Consider the following 20429-nt stretch of genomic DNA (forward strand, 5'->3'; position numbering starts at 1 on the left):
ACAGCCAAGGAATAAGCAATGAAATATTTTCCCTTTTTCAAAAGTTGCTCTTTTACATTGATGGACAACTGGTCTACTCGCTCGGCAATGGTGTTTCTGCTCATGCTCACGTGTAAAAAGAGTTGCTTCTTTTCTGGGTAAACTCACAAACAAAGTCACAAACTTTAGGCATACAGTTTTTGATTTCCCCTTCTGTAAATGGCCAAGCTGAGTTAGCGATATCTTCTGCCAAAATAAAACTGGCCTTGACAGCAGCCTGGCTTTGTGATTTGGCTTTTTTTAACAGAACCAGCCAAGATTTGAGGCCTTGTTTTAATTCCTAACGTTCTGTAGCCTTTGTTCCATGTCCATATTCTTGTTTTTGTCCACGTGTTTAATTTCTAAATGTCATCTCTGATTATATTCTGTCAGTACCGCCACACTTCCTCCACACAGAAGACACACAGGTTTTCCAGCTACCTCCGTGAACATGTACTCCAACTCCCACCTTGTTTGAAACCCCCGGTTTTCAGTGTCCATCTTCCGTTTTGCCATTTATGATGGGTATTGGAGAGTTAACTTTACTGTTACGTTAGCGACTGCTGTGCTAATAAATATTGAAATTAAGCAGCCTACTGCTTGGTGTGTCACCGTTGCATTGTGGGAAATGTAGTTTGGGTGCGTGTAAAAGATCTGCGGGCTGCCGGCTTGCTGCGGTAGCGAGCTGGGTTCCAATAATAAATCAATATCATCCCAGGGGCCATAGAAAACCTTTTCGCGGGCCGAATGTGGCTTGCGGGCCTTGACTTTGACATATGTGATTTACAGTATGGGATTATTTATTTACTGGACAAAATATCAGTTCCAATATTTATATTTAAAAAGATAAATCTTGAATGAATATTGATCAAAGTCAGTGATGTCAAAACATTTAATATTATAGACCACACTATCTAGTTAAATATGGTCATAAGTTAACTTTACCAGCTACAGTATCGTAGCAAATTTCTCATTTTTCTTTTAAAGTGTTGAAATCATTATTAAATGAATTTAAAAAGTCCCCGATTAAAAAACTAGTAGAAGTTACTTGCCCATCACTGTCCATACCTAACAGGCTGAAAGTTTTTGGGTTCTGGCGGAGGTCGACTGTTGAACTTTTTGATGATTTCTCGAATGTTGGAGGTTGGTTCAGAGATGGGAGATGTGGTTGGACTTTCTGTTTTGCTGTCAGGAATAGGGATCCCCTTTACTACGGCAGACAACAATTAACAATAAATTAAAACATTGTTCACTTGTTTGGTTTGTGTCAGAATACAAAATGAACTGCACATTTTCATTCATAACAGGAATGAAATATAAAACAGTGCAGTAAGCCAATGAAAGGGAGAGTTTGCAGTTCTTAGCCTCACTTCATAGCCCACCCACCCCAGCACAATTCTCAAACATAGCCACTCATAATGGCATTAAATTATTTAAGTGCGTAGTTGTGATATATTTATAGTAACCGAGACAACGGTCCAGCTTTAGCAAAACAGCAGAGCTAGCAATACTAAACTAGCATTAAGTAGCCGCGGTTGCTACATAGGTAGTATGACATGGCAATAAAGTGTAGGTATAACGTTAAACTTCTTGATTTGAAGTTTAATTTTTTAAATGTACAATCAATAAATAACAAAAAGGTAATAAATGTACATGTCAAGCAGAAATGTTGCTAATTCTGTGTTATTTCTGAATCTTATCAGCTACCTGAGGTCCTTTTGCTCTGCCTCTGTTAATTTCATGCACAATTGCTAAATGATAGGGATGTAACGATTCACTCAAGCACTGATTAGATTTTCGATTTTTACTTCCTGATTTCGATTTGATTCGATTTTTTAAAAATAACTGCCATGCTTGTTTCTGTGCGCAAGTGTGGGGATGTAGCCATCCGCAAATACAGTACAATGATTTTTAGCGCAAGCGTGTCAAATATCTGCCACAAACTATTATTTTGCTAGTCGACTAATCACCAACAGTAGTCGCAATTAATTGATAATCGGATCATATATAAATCACGGTATAATCGCACCAGCAAGCAGCGGTATGACCTTATACTGTATGACCATCGGTAAATTAGAGAAATGCACTGTGCTAAATTTTTTTTCATTGATTTTTGAATTTTTTTTTTATTCAACCTTAACCCATAACATTTTGTTTTGCTTCTCTAGTATACATACTATAATCCAAACTAATGGACTGGTCCGTCAGTCCGTCACTGATGAAAGCCCGTTTTGCTGTTGATTGACGGGACACCTTTTAAAAATGACGGACTGATGAATGCAATCGTCACTAACCGCGTCTGTCTTAACAGATGGACTTAACAGTCCGTCACTGACAGATGTGGACAGACGGACTGTTAAGTCCATCACTGGTGGATGCTCGTTTTTTGCCCCGGGTTTCCATCCTGCATATTTAATCGACCCACGTGGTCACAGTCGGTCAGAGTCAGCCAACCGGCGCTGAGAACGGACTTAACCGATACGTCACATGCAGGTGCCGCACTCCTGACACGGTTGAGTAAGGAAAAAATAAAAATTAAAAGAGTGTTGTGTACCTTGCGGTCCCACAGAGGCAATGACATGTGCCGCATATTCTTTTAATTCCACCGATCACCACGCTGTGCGTGTGTGTGTGTCAGTTGTTTTTGTTTGATATTTTTTCTTCGTTTGGCGGCTTCTGCTCGTGCGGCGCCTGCCTGTGACGTGAAAATTATGTTCTCGACGCCGATTGGCTGTCATGGACGAGGGAATGGCCGGACCAGGTGGGTTGATTAATATGCAGGATGGAAACTCGGGACGGAGGGACGATGCCCAGCTCTGCAGACAACCTGGATTACAACTACTGCACGGTACGTTGGAGACAGTCATACAGCCAGCAGGAGACGAGGCATTTTCAAGCGGAAAACACAGTGCCAAATAATTAAAGACATAAATAAACGATGTGTCGACTGTTAAAAGTAATTAGGGATGATTTTGATCGTCGATGTCGACTAATCTTGGCAGCACTAGAGTCAAGTCAAGTAAGTTACGCAATGTGCGTATGCAGTTTGTTTACACAGCAGCTGTTGTGAAATTAGCTATATGAATAAAGTTGTATTGTATTGTATAACATGACGTTGCAAATCGATTCTTTTTTATATCAATGCATATTTTAAGCAGTTAAAATACATTTTAAATCAATTTTCGATGAATTGTTACATCCTTACTAAACGAGGGATGCGTTTTTTCACCCAGAGGTGGATATTCCAAAATAGTTCCAGAAACGTTCCTGAAGCCCAAGTTAATAGGTCAGTGCAAGGGTACATGGGTGTATGGGGGAACAGCTCTAAGTCTGCATGTGAGTGCACTGCAAATTGGTCATGCCTTCTGTCTCAGATAGGTTCTTCTTCCTTGGGCGCGGTAGTTTCATTCACCCATTAAGGACAGGAGTGCATAACCGCGTTTCTACCACTAGAGCTGGGAGTGCTGTTGCGTCTTTCTACCCTTAAAGCCGGGCGAGCGTTTACGTCATTTTCTATTGAGTATTTAATTCTCTGTCTCTTAACCAATGAAATGCATCAGAATATACACGTGACGGTGTCGTAAGCCCACGGAGGATGTTCTGGAAATCTTTCGAGTCATAATGGCGGGCGCTGCGGTCGCGGGAGCTCTTAACACTCTCTGAGTAACAGCAGTGATATAGATGACAAGCTTGTGGACTTTGAACTAATAGAACCAGTGGAATGTGATATATGGTTAAGTTATGTGTTTGTAGACAATGACAATATTGACGTCTGTGTAACAGAAAAGAGGATGGTAATCACCACTCGATTTTTAAAAAAATTAAAAGTAGTGCTTATCTTGCACTTACGTAACGTAACACTTTATTGTTACGTCTTCAATTGAAATAGTAAAGATTAATAAACTTGGGCCTGTGTGAGAGCCACATGTCTAAGCTCTCAAATTTTTTTGCAGTTATGTTTCTGTCTGCTACAAGGACTAAGATATTAATTATTTTGTAGGTGTTGAATTTCTGGGAAAACTTAAGGTTTTCAAGGGTAGACGACCTTAGGTTTTGGGGAGCTGTTGAGCCAGGCACTTTAGTCTTTAATGGGTTAAAAAAAGCAAAACAAAAAACAAACACAAAAAAAAAAATACCCTGCAAACTCGCGTTTTAATAATATATGAATTTAAAGGTTTTTAAAGGTACATGGATCCATGTATTCGATTTGAATTTCGTACTTACCCTTTGGTTTAGGTGCTACAGGAGGAGGGGATGGATGTGCTGATGGTACAGGTCTTTGCAGTTTGAATCGGGTAGAGGAAGGAACCTGGGTTTTGGACTCACCTTGAGGTTAAGAGTGATATCTCAGGTAACCAAGGTTAAATTGGAAATATATCAAGCATAGCAAAAAAAAAAAAAAATGCCTTTGATCCCGACTTATTACAAAAACAGGAAAAAAAAAATCTAAATGTTGAATCAGTCTACTCACCAATATTGTGGAAGTACTGCCTTTTATCTCTAAAAGACTGCATGTTATCTCGTTTATGTGAATCCACTTCTTGTGGCTGTTACAAACATACAACATGTTATCCATTATTATTAATACATCCAATCATCTATTTTCTACTGTGGACCCTTTTCAGGAGCCTGTCCCAGGTGGCTTTGGGCGAGACACCCATTCTCACTCAATTGCAGGGCATTTTCAGAAAAAAAAAACAAAAAACTCATATTCACGATTGACGGACACTTTAGAGTGTTCAATAGGCCGGCCCGCCTCTAATTCTAAATGGGCGCCCGTCTGTGATTCCGACTAAACTTTCATTTGCGCAGAGGCATGGTAAATGATAAATTGGCTTTTACTTGTACAACACTTTTCTACCTGAGGTACTCAAAGTGCTTTAACACTGTCTCTGCTCAGTGACACAATGACATGGTCACAAGGGTTGAGAAAGACGACCACTCTACTGCGGAGCCATGCCACCCCTGGCACTGGCCTTGCCCTGGGCAAGGTAAGTTTTCCATGATGTGTATTCTTCATAAAGGTGTTCTGAATCAGTTTTGGTCTATCTTTTCACTTTGAACCAATTTGCTTTGGGAATGTAACAAGGTGCAGTAGCCCTGGACAGCACGTGTCCGCGAATCACTCAGGAACTCAAGCCCTCCATCGTGCAGCAGTCATATTCACACATTGATGTTTTTGCTTAAAAAAAAAAAGAAAAAAAAGAAATACAACTAATAAACTCTTGGAATAACAGAGTGGCTCCTCCCGTTGCTATGCTCAAGAATTCATGTGTACGTTATTAGTAGTCATGTAATTTACCTTCAGCAAAGGTGGATCTGGCTGGTTTGCTGGTTGGGATTGGGTAGAGGATACCTGCGTGCGTCTCTGCCGCTCCTCCTGATTCCTCTCCTGTTCCCTCAACCTCTGCTGCTCTTGTGTCTGCTGCTGGGACAGAGACATTGCCTGCATAGTCATCTGCTGGGCCTATAGAGAGAAACCAGGGACAGGTGGGAAATTAAGATAATGGAAAAAATATGACATGGAAAAGGCCAAAAGTGTGTTTATTCAAACCATAAACAGAGCCTGCTGGTTGATGAGGGCTTGCTGTGTGGCTGCCAGCTGCATGGGGTCAGTGACTGAGGGAAAAGGAGCCTGAGGCATCATCATCGCTGTATGAAGATTATGGTAGTTAAGGGGTGTTTCACAATCAATTGAGAAACAATCAAGTCCAAAATTGAAACGCTGAGACTTTACCTGGCATGGTGTGCATGGCTGTCATAGCTGGGACTATGGGGGTTGTACCATAGTTTGGCATTGAAGGGCTGACTGACATTCCTAGACATACACCACATTGAGGCGTTAAACCCTGCACACACGAGGGGCCATTGGCGTTGCCCCATCGGCTCCAGGTGCGGATGGTTCCCGAGAGCCGATGGGGCTGTTCTCTGCACACTTGGTGCCGTTGGCATAGCTGTTTAAAGTTGCGTTGATCACGTGTTTGGGATCCTCTGACCATTCAAGATGGCAACCTCTGAGTCAGATTCAAGTGATCTCGAAACTGAAGAGATATTGCATCGCCTTGTCCCGTATCACATTCTGGGGACCCGACAGTGTAAAGTCAGGCATTGCCAGAGGTCAACTAATTTATTCTCGAGGAGAGCCTCCGAAATGTACTGACAGGGAGCCGCCATATTTGGTGTGTAAAACATGTTTGATACTTGCTGCCATCCACACGCAAAGAATGCCACCGCATACGAGACACGGATGGCGACGAGTGCCGATGGCAGCTCGTGTGCGCCGGGCTTTAAGATGAATACTGACACATCTGTAAGCCAAACGCTGTAGAAGGTGACACCAAATCTTATATCAGGCTATGGGTTATGGCAGGGGTGTCAAACATCATGGGCCACATCACAGTGTCTGTCTTAATTGGTTTTAAGATCATGGTTCTGTCGACAGTTGGTACAGAAAGAGAACAAAATCACTTAGTAAATTATGTGTAAGAATCCTTAATCACCCCATCATATTACATTATTGCTACTGCAATTGAGCATTACCATTCTTATGGTGGATAACTAGTTGTAAAATTTAAGAAACAATGTGTCAAGCTATCATAACCTGGCTCACAGGCTGGATATGGCCCATGGGCCTTGAGTTTGACACCTGTGTTTTGAGGATTTCGGTTACTTACCCATAGGATAACTTGGCATTAAAGTAGGCATACCTAGAAAACAAAATGGTGATTGCAACATTGAATCAGTTGATTGCAACAAGAGAGTGAAAGTAATGACATGTTATAAAATAAAAAATGTAAGTGTATAAATGTTTAGATGGAAATTGACAATTAATTTGCTTTTCTACCTTCAAGATATTCTAAGTGCTTCTACTTAGAAATTATGCTGCACTGGAACAACATTTCAAATTGTTTCTTATTACAGTAAGTAAACTATGTTTCTTAGTCTGAAGGTTGAAACACCTATGACCATTTTGAGGATTTTCCCATATTAAAATCACAAAATTTTACAAGCACTTCCATCTTGGTTAAATGCTATTTTTACTTGTAGTAGGAGTTGCAGTCGTGATCTCCAAAAATTGGCTCAGCAGTGCCCCTTACAAATCATTAAATGGTGAGCCCACAAAGATAGATTCCTCCAGCAACATCACAGTTGGCACACATGTATATCATGAATAGAACCACAAAAAACTCACAAAAGCTTGTCCCTGAAAAGACACAAGAAATCGGCCATTTAAGGTTATTTAAGCCATTTCCAGGGGTTCTTTAAAGCCAATTTGTCCTTGAGAGTCAGATTGCTGTATTAGACAGATGGACAATGCTATATTCCAAAACAATTGAGTTTTCGTCTTTGTGTATGCAGGAACAGCAATTTGTGCCCTTGCTAAAAGGTACCTGGGATACATTTCTGCTCAAAAGCAAGACTCAGGTCATGATACACTGTAAAAAGGATTCAAGATCAAAATTGAGACTTTGAAATTTTGAAAACTGGAACTCTGAAAACTGGGAGACTTTGATTTACCTTCTTGTAAATATTAATTAGGGCCCGAGCAGCGACCGCTGCGAGGACCCTATTGCAGAAGCAGCGGAAGCTGCAAGGACCCTATTGTTTTAGTAGAAATTCTTCTTATTATTATTATTATTATTGTTCTTCCCTTTAAAGACTCGAATTTTTGAGGGACTAAACGTAAACAAAAACTCACCAAACTTTGCACACACATCGGGCCTGGCGAAATATTTTCTATTTTGAAGTCGCAATACTCAAGTACTCAAAAACGGGTCTGCAGGACCCCCAAGAACCCCTCGATGTTTTCATCAAAGGAAAGTCCCGGAAAGTTCGACCTACGTTTACGAAACCTGGGAGGCACGTGTAGCACCCTCAGACCTACAAAAATTCTTTAGTCTCTATGCCCGAACATGTACAGGGGTCTGCAGGGACCTCAAGAACCCCTCGATTTTGTTATCAAAGGAAAGTCCTGGTAAGTTTGACCTACGGCTATGAAAACTGGGAGGCATGTATAGCACCCCCAGACGTACAAAAAGTCTTTGATACCCATGCCGGAACATGTACAGGAAGTGGGTAATGAGGATTCTCAAGTAGAACGTTAGCCCATTTGTGAACATTTACAGGGGTCATACATTTGCCCCCAAGTCCGAGATGGTTCACCCGATTGACTTCAAATTTGAGCTGTACCATCTCATCACGTGGGACAACACTAGGGAAAAATATTTTACGTTTTCGAAACACTATATGACGGGGCTGAGCATCAAACTTTGCGTTTCATAATTCCTACATAACAAAGGATTCTAGGTTGTACATTTCACCTATATCTACGAAAATTTGGTGGTATATGTAACAGGTCAAGACCTACAAAAAAGTCTCTTGGAGCCTTGTGCTAAACCTAACAGCAAGCCTGACATTTTGAATTTACTTTACAATTCGGAATCAAATTGACCTTTGACTTTAAAAGCAGATGTAATGTGATCCACATGATAATATCGTGTCCAAATGTCACACATTTGATGAGAGTCTACACCTGAAGACATCTTCGTACTAACTTTTCATCGTAGTGGGAGCGCCACCTACTGGCTAAATGAAGTACATGTTTTATTCTTTCATGTTTCTCTCCTTGCAGGTTAGCCAGATCTCCCTCATATTTGCTCGGAAGAGTGTTTAGGCCTTCATGATGTTAAAACACGAAGTTTGAGATTTTTTGCAAAAAAAGTGTTGCCATGGTAACGTAGTTTGCTAATAACACAATGCTGATTTTGAGAATGTAAACATGCACGAAAACTCATGAAACTTTGCACACATAGAAGACCTGGTAAATTAATCAATAATTTATTATTCAATCGTGCAATCTTTCAAAGATCGCTTGCTACCACCCCCTAGAAAATGTTTAAAAAATGGCACCGGTTGCACGCTTCACCAACATGTAAGTTGCAAGTATATAAAACAGAAAGAGACCTACAAACAAGCTTCTTGGTGCCATATAATAAACCTAAGAGGAAGTCCGCCATTTTGAATGTACTTTAAAGTTTGGACTCACCTGACTACAAAAGCTGCTGTAACTTTATCCACGTGATCATTTCGATAATTCAATTCCGATGTGCAAGCATCCCTACGTGCCAGGGCTGCGAGGGCCCTTTATAGCTGCTTGCAGCGCTAGATAATTTAGTTTTTCTCATAATTGGCATATTTTGTGCAATATCTTATGGTCTGCAGATCAGTCTTGTGGATATGGAGTTTTCCACATACCAGAGCTGTATAAACCAGGCTGCATGGGTCCAATGCCTCCTCCGCCTCTCATCCTGCGGTTTAGCACAGCTACTCTTTCCATGTCCTACAAAAAACAAACTTGTTGGTCATATTTTTACATACTGTATTTATTTTGAGTCATTTATTTGTGAGTAAATATTCAATTTACATTTAACAAGTGCAACTCAATTCAACTTTATTGATAGCGCTCTTTAAAACACCAATGCTGTATACAAAGTGCTGTAGATAAAACAAAAATCTGATATATAAAAACAAAGACAATTAAAACAAAATCAGTAAACACAATAAAACACTAAAATAATGCTGATTCTCATTCTGAGTTGAAAGCCAGAGTATAAAAATGTGTTTTGAGGCGAGTGTTAAAGATGGACAGAGAGGTGGGTTATCGAACATTTAACGGAAGGTCAATCCAAAGGGAGGCACCTGCAACGGAAAAAGCTCGATCCCCTCAGAGGCGATTGATCCCCAGTCGCGTCTGGTCCACTAACCCGAGGCACCGGACAAGTACGTACAGGTGGGGGAGCCAAGAGAGGTAAGATGGGGCAAGACCATTTAAAGATTTAAAGACAAAAAATTAGTCTTGAAATGAACTCGAAAATTTACAGTGAGCCAGTGAAGGGAGGCCAGAATAAGAGTTATGTGCTCCCTCCTACAAGCTCCAGTTAGAAGGCAAGATGCAGCATTTTGGGCCAACTGGAGACACTTGAGGAAGGACTGGCTGACTCAAAAATAAAGTGCATTTAACAATAGTAATGACAACTCCATCCATCCATATCATCATCTTCATCATCATCATAATAATAATAATTGTTTTAACCAAAATTATGAAGTTGTAAGGAAATTGTTGCTGGTCCGAATGTATCTGTTTAGTATAGAGGTTTAGGCTTAAATAATCACTTTTTTAATGGTATAGTTTCAAGATTACACTCTCCATGGTGTCTTATCACGCCACCCCCCCCCCCCGCCTCCCCCCAAATAAAACACCTGAGATTCAATCTCAGGTGCAAAGAAAAAGCAATAACTCCGGCAAGCCTCAACATCAAGAACTCTATCCCAACCACAAACACAGAAAAAACAAATCATAAATAAAAAAGGAGAACACAGAAACAAAAAACAGAACAGGAAAACAAGACAAACAGATGTCAGAAATAACAGACCACTACAAAACAAACAATTACATTATGGACTGGGAGAAGGTGCAAAATCATCACATCAGAAATTAATAAATTCAAAGATGGATCAAGAGGGCCATCGAAATAAGAAGACGTGGAGACAGGACCATCAACAGGGACGAGGGGGCATACATGCTCCCACACACCTGGGACACCGGCGGCGGGGATATGGAGCGCAGATTTGGTAGGTTCGGGGAGCCTTATTTTATCTTGAAATTTTCCCGACCCGATTTGGCAAGACAAGACAGTTTAGCACATTCTATACATATCGGCAATTCAATGTGCTTCACACAAGCAGACACAACACCTACAAGCATTGACAAACACAACAGTTAACAACGTTCCTCGCAATAGGGCCCTTATAGGTCTCACTATCATTGCCTATGTAAAAATTGAAGTACCACAGCAGAATGATTCAGTTGCCAGCAGGTGTGTGAATTCACCCTGCCACCTGAAGGCAAAGGGAAGCTATGCCCTCGTCCACCGAGGTGAACCCCAATGTAGAGGTGTCAAGCCGGGAGGCAACAACTATGCCTTCACCTGCTGGGCTCCTCTCACCGTGGGCAACTCCGGAGTGGAATATAGTCCAAACCATCTCGAGAGGACTGGTATCACAGCTCAAGGTTTGTCTGGAGATGAGCCTGACTATTTCAATCAGAGCTTCTTGACCTCGCACACCAGCTCAAGCTCTCTTCCTGCCACAGAGGTGACATTCCACATCCGTAGAGCCTAAACCTTCTTTAGCTGGGGATTGGACCGTCAAGGTAGCCGTCTTTGGGGAAAACATTTTGACAGTCAACATGTAGGGACCAGAGCCCCTGAGTAATGAATAACAAAGTAACACAACACCTCCGCCACTGATACGTCATCAGTCACATTTGCATGATTTACCAAGGACTATCATTGCAGTGGAAATGAAAACCACCTGGGCCACAGGAACTTGTGTTACCAGAAACCTATATTACCTGGAACTAAATGTTCCTGGGCTTGTTGGTGGAAAAGGGCTCCTATGAATTTGTCTTTTAATCAATTCTGCCAATTCTGTTAATTTAAAGTTCAGACTTAATAGGAACAGGCAAAGAAAATAACACTTACCAATTGTCCTTGGTCCAGGTCAAACAAGTCATCAACATATGCATCCATTTGTCGACGATGGCCTAAAGATAGGAAAAAAGGATGGTAAACTGAAACTAGAGAATGCAATTCCTGGAGAAATTGCGTGTGAAGGCAAAGGAAGCTGTATGTAAACCTCAGAATGCGTTGGAATGAAGTTGAATGACCTTGAAAAAAATCCAAAGGGAAACAAGGAAAGAGGAAGTAAGGAAACAATGAAAGAATAAAGTCAGGGAAAAAACAGGAAAACAAAGAATGATGGAATCAAAGGAAGGGAGGAACCAAGATAGCAAGGAAAACAAGGAAGAAAGAAAATAAAGTAAGAATACAAAATAGTAGGAAGGAAAGGATAAGGCGAAGAAATGAGGAAGAAAACACACTAGGAAGCAAGGAAGGAAGGAAACACGGAATCTCGGGAAGGACGGAACCTGCGGATGAGAAATCGGGGTGTCCCGATACTTTTGAACAACATGGCCGCTTCATTAGGGACACCTGGGGATGAAAAATCGGGGTGTCCCAATACTTTTGAACAACATAGCTGCTTCATTAGGGACACCTGGGGATGAAAAATCAGGGTGTCCCAATACTTTTGAAAAACATTGCCACCGCATTAAGGACACCTGGGGATGAAAATTATGTGTGTCCCAATACTTTTGAACAACATGGCCGCTTAATTAGGAACACCTGGAGATGAAAATTCTGGGGTGTGTTGAAAAGCTTGACCAATATGAGTTGAATGAGATGAATGTTGTCAGTTTCAAATTGGAATGACGTAAATGTGAATTGTTGAATATGGCAATGGGAATGAATGGTGGAATTTTGTTGGTTTTTTTTTTTACGGGTGAATAAGTTGAATTTTTATGAAGTAGGAATTGTGGGTGTGTTGTAAAGCTTTACCCATGTGAGTTGAATGAGTTGAATCTTGTGAATTTTTAATTGGAATGGTGGAAATGGGAAATGTTGAATATGCCTTTGGAAATGAATAGGGTTTTTTGCGTGGAAAACGGGAAATATTGGGGAAATGGTACATTTTGGGAACGAAAGAAAATACTACCCCGCAAGGCATGAATTTTCTGAATGTTTTGAAACTTGAATGAAGTCAAGCGGATGAAAAATGTGGAAGGAGTCGCATACCGAAAAAGTGGTTGGAATAAAATAAATAACTAGACAATGCTATTTCTGGAGAAATTGCGTGTGAAGGCGAAGGAAGCTGAATGGAAACCGTGAAATGCGTAGGAATGAAGTTGAATGAAGTAGAATGAACTTGAAAAAAATCAGAAGGGAAACAAGAAAAGAAGAAGTAAGGAAAACTATGTAAAAAGGAAGTCAGAGAATAAAAGAAGGGAAACTAAGATTGATCGAATCAAAGGAAGGGAGGAACCAAGATAGCAAGGTAAACAGGCAAGAGAGAAAAAAACTAAGAATACAAAATATTAGGAAGGAAAGGATGAGGCGAATAAATGAGGAAGAAAGGACACTAGGAAGCAAGGAAGGAAGGAAACAAGGAATCTCACGAAGGAAGGAATCTGGGGATGAAAAATCATGGTGTCCCAATACTTTCGAACAACATGGCCGCTTCATTAGGGACACCTGGGGATGAAAAATCGGAGTGTCCCAATACTTTTGAACAACATGGCCGCTTATTAGGGACACCTGGGGATGAGAACTGGGTGTCCCAATACTTTTGAACAACATGACCACTTCTTAAGGGACACATGGTCGATGAAAATTCTGGGTGTCCCAATACTTTTGAAAAACATGGCCGCTTCATTAGTGACACCTGGGGATGAAAATTCTGGGTGTCCCAATACTTTTGAACAACATGGCCGCTTCATTAGGGAAACCTGAGGATGAAAATTCAGGGTGTCCCAATACTTTTGAACAACATGCCCAAGATGGCCGCCGCACTAGGGAGACCTCGGGGTGAGTATCACCAGTCTAGCTAATGTCCCTGCCCAAGATGGTCGCCGCACTGGGGAGACCTCGGGGTGAGTATTCCCAGTCTACCTAATGTCCCTGCCCAAGATGGCCACCGCACTGGGGAGACCTCGGGGTGAGTATCCCCAGTCTAGCTAATGTCCCTGTCCAAGATGGCCGCCGCACTGGGGAGACCTACGGACAATAACACTGGTCCACTGGAAATGAATGGTGAAATAGTGTGGCTTTTTTAAGTGTGAATGAGTTCAATGTGTGGGAATTAGGTTGAAAAGTTTTCTAGTGAGTTGAATAACTTGAATGTTGTGAATTTGAAATGTGATTGGTGTAAATGTTAAAAGTTGAATGAATAAGTTGAATTTTGGGGAAGTAGGAATTGTGGGTATGTTGAAAATATTTATCAATGTGAGGTGAATGAGTTGAATCTTGTGAATTTGAAATTGGAATTCTATAAATGTGAAATGCTGAATGTGCCATTGGAAATGAATGGTTTTTTTGGGGGGTGAAAAACGTGAAATTGTGAAACATTTGAAAATTTTTGAAACAACAAAAAATACTACCCAAGATGGCATGAAGTGTTTTGAAACTTGAATGAAGTGAATCGGATGAGAAATGTGGAAGGAGATGCACGCCAAGAAAGTGGGGGGAATAACAAGGAATAATAATAATAAAGAATAGAAATAACATATGTGTGAAGGCCTTTGCCTTCACACAACGAGAAAATGCAATTTCTGGAGAAATTGTGTGTGAAGGCGAAGGAAGCTGAAAAGACACTGCGGAATGCATTGGAATGAAGTTGAATAAAGTGGAATAAAGTTGAATGATACTGAATAAAATTGAATGATACTGAATGAAGTTGAATTAAATGGAATTAAGTTGAATGATACTGAATAAAGTTGAATGATACTGAATAAAGTTTAATAAAGTAGGATGAAGTTGAATGAACTCTATGAAAAAATGTGGAATGTTTTGGAATTAGGGCGGAATCGATCCAACACTGCCTGCACACAACTAAGCGTGTGTACCACAAGACCATCTAGGACCTAACTGGAAGGCTGTAAAACTGAAATGTTGAATGTGGAAGTGGGACTGAATGGCGAATGTAATGTTTTTTTTAAGGTTGAATAATTTGAATTTTTGGGAAGTATGAATTGCAGGAGTGTTGAAAAGCTGAACCTACGTGAGTTGAATGAAATGGAATGAAGTTTAATGAAGTTGAATGAAGATGAATGAAGTGGAATGAAGTTTAATAATACTGAAAGACATGGAATGTAGTTGAATGAAGTTGAATGATCTCGAATGATGTACAATGGCCTGGACTGAGGACATAAACAACAGAAGGTTAGCAATAAAAGAGGAAGTAAGGTAACACTTAACTTCCGGGTCACTTCCAGGTCATTTGGGTCACTTGCGGTTCATTTTTGGGTCACTTCCGGTTCATTTTCGGGTCATTCTGGTCACTTCTGGTTCATTTCTGGGTCATTTGGGTCACTTCCCGTCATTTTTGGCTCATTTGGGTCACTTCTGGTCCATTTCCGGCTCATTTGGGTCACTTCAGGTTCATTCTCGGGTCATTTGGATAATTTCCGGTTTATTTGGGTCACTTCCGGTCTATTTCTGGGTCATTTGGGTCACTTCTGGTCCATTTCCAGGTCATTTGGGTCACTTCTGGTCCATTTCCAGGTCATTTGGGTCAATTCCGGTCTATTTCCGGGTCATTTGGGTCACTTCCGGTCCATTTCCGGGTCATTTGGGTCACTTCCTGTTGATTTTGGGTTCTCCCCCAAGATGGCCGCCGCATTGGGGAGACCTCGGGGTGAGTATCCCCAGTCTACCTAATGTCACTGCCATAGATGGCCGCCGCACTGGGGAGACCTCTGGGTGAGTATCCCCAGTCCAGCTAATGTCCCTGTCCAAGATGGCCGCCGCACTGGGGAGACCTCAGGGAGAGTATCCCCAGTCTAGGTATCGTCCCTGTCCAAGATGGCCGCCGCACTGGGGAGACCAACGGGCAATAACACTGGTCCACTGGGAATGAATGGTGAAATTGTGTGGGAATGAATGGTGGAATTTTGTCGGATTTTTACGGGTGAATAAGTTGAATGTGTGAGAAGTAGGAATTGTGGGTGTGTTGAAAAGCTTTATCAATGTGAGTTGAATGCGTTGAATCTTGTGAATTTGAAATTGGAATGGTATAAATGTGAAATGTTGAATGTGCCATTGGAAATGAATGGGTTTTTTTTGGGTGGAAAATGTGAAATTGTGAAAAATTTGATAATTTTTTAAACAAGAAAAAATACTACCAAAGATGGCATAAATATTCAGAATGTTTTGAAACTTGAATGAAGTGAATCGGGTGAAAAATGTGGAAGGAGATGCACGCCAAAAAATGGAAGGAATAAGGCGTAATAATAATAATAACGAATAGGAATAGCATATTCGCCTTCGCCTTCACACAACTGGAGGATGCAATTTCTAGAGAAATTGCGTGTGAAGGCGAAGGAAGCTGAATGAAAACTAAGGAATGCGTTGGAATGTAGATGAATGAAGTTGAATGTAGATGAATGAAGTTGAATGATATTGAATTAAGTTGAATGATACTTAATTAAGTCAAATGATACTGAATTAAGTTGAATGATACTGAATTAAGTGGTATGAAGTTGAATGAAATTGAATGAAAAGGATTGAATTGAAATGTAGTAGAATTAAGCGGAATAAAGTTGAACGATACTGAATGTAATTGAATGAAGTTGAATGACCTCAAATGATATAGAATAGCCTGGAATGAGGTGGACATAAACAAACCAGAAGGGAAGAAAGAAAAAAGAAGTAAGGAAAAAACAAAAGAAGGAAGTCAGGAAAAAAAGAAGGCAAACAAGGATGGAATGGCTGGGGATCGAACCCACAACCTCTGCTTGGAAAACAACCACTCTACCACTGAGCCATGTCACCCCCAATGTGAGAATGTGAGTTGAATGAGCTGAATGTTGTCAATTTGAAATTGGAATGGTGTAAATGTTGAATGTGCCATTACTGAATGTAATGGGTATTTGGGAGTCAATTCGTGGTCACTTCTGGGTCATTTCCAGGTCACTTTCGGGTCATGTGGGTCACTTCGGTTCATTTATGGGTCACTTAGGTAACCTCTGGGTCACTTCCGGTTCATTTCTGGGTCATTTGGTTCACTTCCGGTCCATTTCCGGGTCATTTGGGTCACTCCCGGTCCATTTCCGGGTCATTTGGGTTACTTGCGGTTGATTTCCGGGTCATTTAGGTCACTTTTGGTTCATTTCTGGGTCATTTGGGTCACTTCTAGTTCATTTTAGCGTCATTTGGGTCACTGGGGGTCACTGCCCAAGATGGCCGCCACACTGGGGAGACCTCGGGCTGAGTATCCCTGGTCTAGCTAATGTGCCTGTCCAAGATGGCCGCCGCACTCCGGAGACATCGGGGTGAGTATCCCAGTCTAGCTAATGTCCCTGCCCAAGATGGCCGCCGCACTGGGGAGGCCACGGGGTTAGTATCCCCAGTCTAGCTCATGTCACTGTCCAAGGTGGCGGGAGCACTGGGGAGACCAAGGTGCAATAACAAGAATTTTGGGGGTGTTGAAAAGCTGAATTTGAGTTGAATGAGTTGAATGACTTGAATTTGTGCAAATTGGAATGATGTAAATGCGAAAAGTTAAATCTGCCAGTGGGAATGAATGGTGAATAGTTTAATTTTTTAGTTTTGTTTTAAGTGTGAATGAGTTGAATGTGTGGCAAGTAAGAATTTTGGGGGTGTTGAAAAGCTGAATTTGAGTTGAATGAGTTGAATAACTTGAATGACTTGAATTTGTGGAAATTGCGAAGGTGTAAATGTGAAAGGTCTATTGTTCCAATAGAAATGAATGGTTAATAGTGGAATTTTTGTGGGTTTTTAAGGGTGAATGAGTTGGATGTGTGGGAATTAGGAATTTTGGGGGTGTTGAAAAGCTGAATGTGAGCTGAATGAGTTGAATGACTTGAATTTGTGAAATTTGGAATGCTGTAAATGTGAAAGGTTAAATGTGCCATTGGAAATGAATGGTGAATAGTTGAATTTTTGTGGGTTTTTAAGAGTGAATGACTTGAATGTGTGGGAAGTAGGAATTTTGGGGGTGTTGAAAAGTTGAATGTGAGCTGAATGAGTTGAATGACTTGAATTTATGGAAATTTGAATGGTATAAATGTGAAAACATGAATGTGACAATGGAAATGAACAGTGAATAGTTGAATTGTTGTGGGTTTTTTAAGAGTGAATGAGTTGAATGTGTGGGAAATAGGAATTTGGGGTGTGTTGAAAAGCTTGACCAATATGAGTCGAATGAGATGAATGTTGTGAATTTCAAATTGAAATGATGTAAATGTGAATTGTTGAATATGGCAATGTGAATGAATGGTGGAATTTTGTGGGGGTTTTTTGGGTGAATAAGTTGAATTTTTGGGAAGTAGGAATTGTGGGTGTGTTGAATAGCTTTTCCAATGTGAGTTGAATGAGTTGAATCTTGTAAATTTGAAATTGGAATGGTGGAAATGGGAAATGTTGAAAGTCCCATTGGAAATAAATGGTTTTTTTGGGGGTGAAAAATGGGAAATATTGGGGAAACGGTCAATTTGGGGGACGTAAAAAAATACTATCCCAGAAGGCATGAAGTGTTTTGAAACTTGAATGAAGTGAATCGGATGAGAAATGTGGAAGGAGTCGCACGCCAAAAAGTGTAGTGGAGTGGCCTTCGCCTTCACACAAACTATAGGAATAACATATTTGTGAAGGCCTTCCCCTTCACACAATAATAAACGATAGGAATAACATGTGTGAAGGCCTTTGCCTTCACACAATAATAAGTTTAAAGTGCATGTGTGAAGGCCTTCGCCTTCACACAATAATAAACGATAGGAATAACATGTGTGAAGGCCTTTGCCTTCACACAATAATAAGTTTGAAGTGCATGTGTGAAGGCCTTTGCCTTCACACAATAAACTATAGGAATAACGTATGTGTGTAGGCCTTCGCCTCCACACAATTAGCTCTAGAATGGGTGTCCGAGGTGAAAAACATTGTTGTGCACTTTATGTATGAATGGACTGAGAAGACCCACCAGATATGAATCACTTGTTTATAATAGCATTGTAAAACATGTTTTTCCTCACTGAAATTATGTCTCCTTTATGGTAGAAGGTTGTTTTTTTTTTCATTGATGGAGGTATCATGTTGATACATTCAATACATACTGTTTAAAACTGGTATACCTTCCCGTGGATAGTCTCCTCTGCAGAGGTTTCCCTGAAAATGAGAAACTCCTGGAGCTTCGACGGCAGGTGCTGGTGGAATAAAGTCATCAAGATCTGTAACTGGTGCCCTTTGAAAATGACAGCAAGAGTGAGAAGGGAAGCAATAGATTTGTCACTTGGTATATACTGTACATTTCAACCCCATATCCCACTGAGCCTCGAAGGTTTGTGAAGGTAGCTAATGCTGACTTTTTTGTCAGATTTTGTTCAAGGTCGCAAACTGTTGCAAAGACGTTTGCCGGACATTCGCCAACAGTTTTAATGACTGCAAACATTTTTCTTTGTTGCCACAATATTTTGGACATTTTTGTGAATGTCTGGCTAACATCTTTGCGAGCGATTAAGACTGACAACTTCAAAATTCACTACATTTGCAAACACTTGCAAAACTTTGCCGCTCAGTGGGACACTGGCTTTTATGGGCACCATGAACAAAGTATACTTATACCGGTCATCCTGGCCTCTGAAAAGGTAATCCGAATTGGTTGAGGAGGGCGTGCCTGGTGGCAGTACTTCTGCCTCAGCGCCAGCCAGCAGATCCATGACAAAGTCTGATCCAGCCAAATCAGACCACCCATCGTCAGTCAGAAGAGACACAGACCATCCCTCTGTTGCCTCTATCACACCTCTACGAAATATCAGTAAAAAATATAGAATACATGTACAGTGTACTTGTACACTGTAAGTGTGTACATGCAGAGACCATTGGCTGTCAATATACTGATATGAAACACCTGGTTTGGAGAAGGCATGAGGCCAGCTTTTCTCCTGTGGTCCAGGACTCAACTTCAACTGTGAGCTTCTCTTCTAGAAATGAGGATATCAAGTGTTTATACTGGAGATGTCAAAAACAACTGACTTTCATATGAAATGATGGTTACATATAAATAAAACAATCCTTAATCGAATACATTTGATGAATTATAAACACAAATACCTTGGATATAAATGAAATATACTACTTCCACCAGGGGTGTCCAGCTCCGGTCCTCAAGGGCCGTTTTTCCTGCCTATTTTCCAGCTCTCCTTGCTGCAACACACCTGATTTAAATGATCAGCTCATAAGCAAGCTCTGAAGAAGCTTGAAGCTTGATGATCTCTTGAATCAGGTGCGTTGCAGCAGGGATAGATGGAAAACCGGCAGGAGACCGGCCCTTGAGGACCGAGTTTGGACACCCCTGTTTTAGACCATTTACATTTCTGCAAATAGGAAATTAACCCTCTTGTGATTTTTATTTCTCAGGAAAATTATTCTTGTTCCAAGCCAATTCGACCCATTATCAAAATGTGTCAGAAATCAAACATAAACATAGTTTACCCAATATCTCTATTACTTACCTTTTCAATCAATATTTACAGTTGATTACACTTAAAGTGTAAAGCCACAAAACTATTTTATTGTTAAATGGGTTCATTTGATCCATGACTTAACAGGAACTTTAATGTTATAATGTTGCAATCTTATTAGCGGAGGTGGGCATTTTACTTAAGTTTGCTGGTCCGTCATCCGTCAGCAGCCTGGGGGGGAGCAACTTTAACCAACTTGGCAGTGCTGAACCAACACTGGCGCTAAAGGATTGATGTGTAAACTCCAGCTACAAGC

At 40.8% G+C, this 20429-nt stretch overlaps 1 protein-coding gene across 1 annotated transcript in view; it reads right to left on the bottom strand.

Annotated features, from left to right (window-relative positions):
- Positions 1–20429, bottom strand: part of myo15b (myosin XVB) — a 142636-nt gene that overhangs the window by 93983 nt on the left and 28224 nt on the right. Inside the window, exons 8-19 of the mRNA XM_086017487.1 lie at positions 19561–19633; positions 19275–19454; positions 18785–18894; positions 11562–11623; positions 9274–9358; positions 6693–6725; positions 5756–5836; positions 5573–5670; positions 5321–5485; positions 4490–4565; positions 4243–4344; positions 1087–1228 (exon numbers count right to left, since the gene is read on the bottom strand). Coding sequence (XP_085873613.1) covers positions 1087–1228; positions 4243–4344; positions 4490–4565; positions 5321–5485; positions 5573–5670; positions 5756–5836; positions 6693–6725; positions 9274–9358; positions 11562–11623; positions 18785–18894; positions 19275–19454; positions 19561–19633 — 1207 coding nt within the window. The remainder of the gene's footprint in view (positions 1–1086; positions 1229–4242; positions 4345–4489; positions 4566–5320; positions 5486–5572; positions 5671–5755; positions 5837–6692; positions 6726–9273; positions 9359–11561; positions 11624–18784; positions 18895–19274; positions 19455–19560; positions 19634–20429) is intronic.

The sequence above is a fragment of the Filicampus tigris genome, chromosome 19, assembly GCF_054856515.1.
Source record: "Filicampus tigris isolate MCC_2025a chromosome 19, RoL_Ftig_1.0, whole genome shotgun sequence".
NCBI lineage: Eukaryota > Metazoa > Chordata > Actinopteri > Syngnathiformes > Syngnathidae > Filicampus > Filicampus tigris.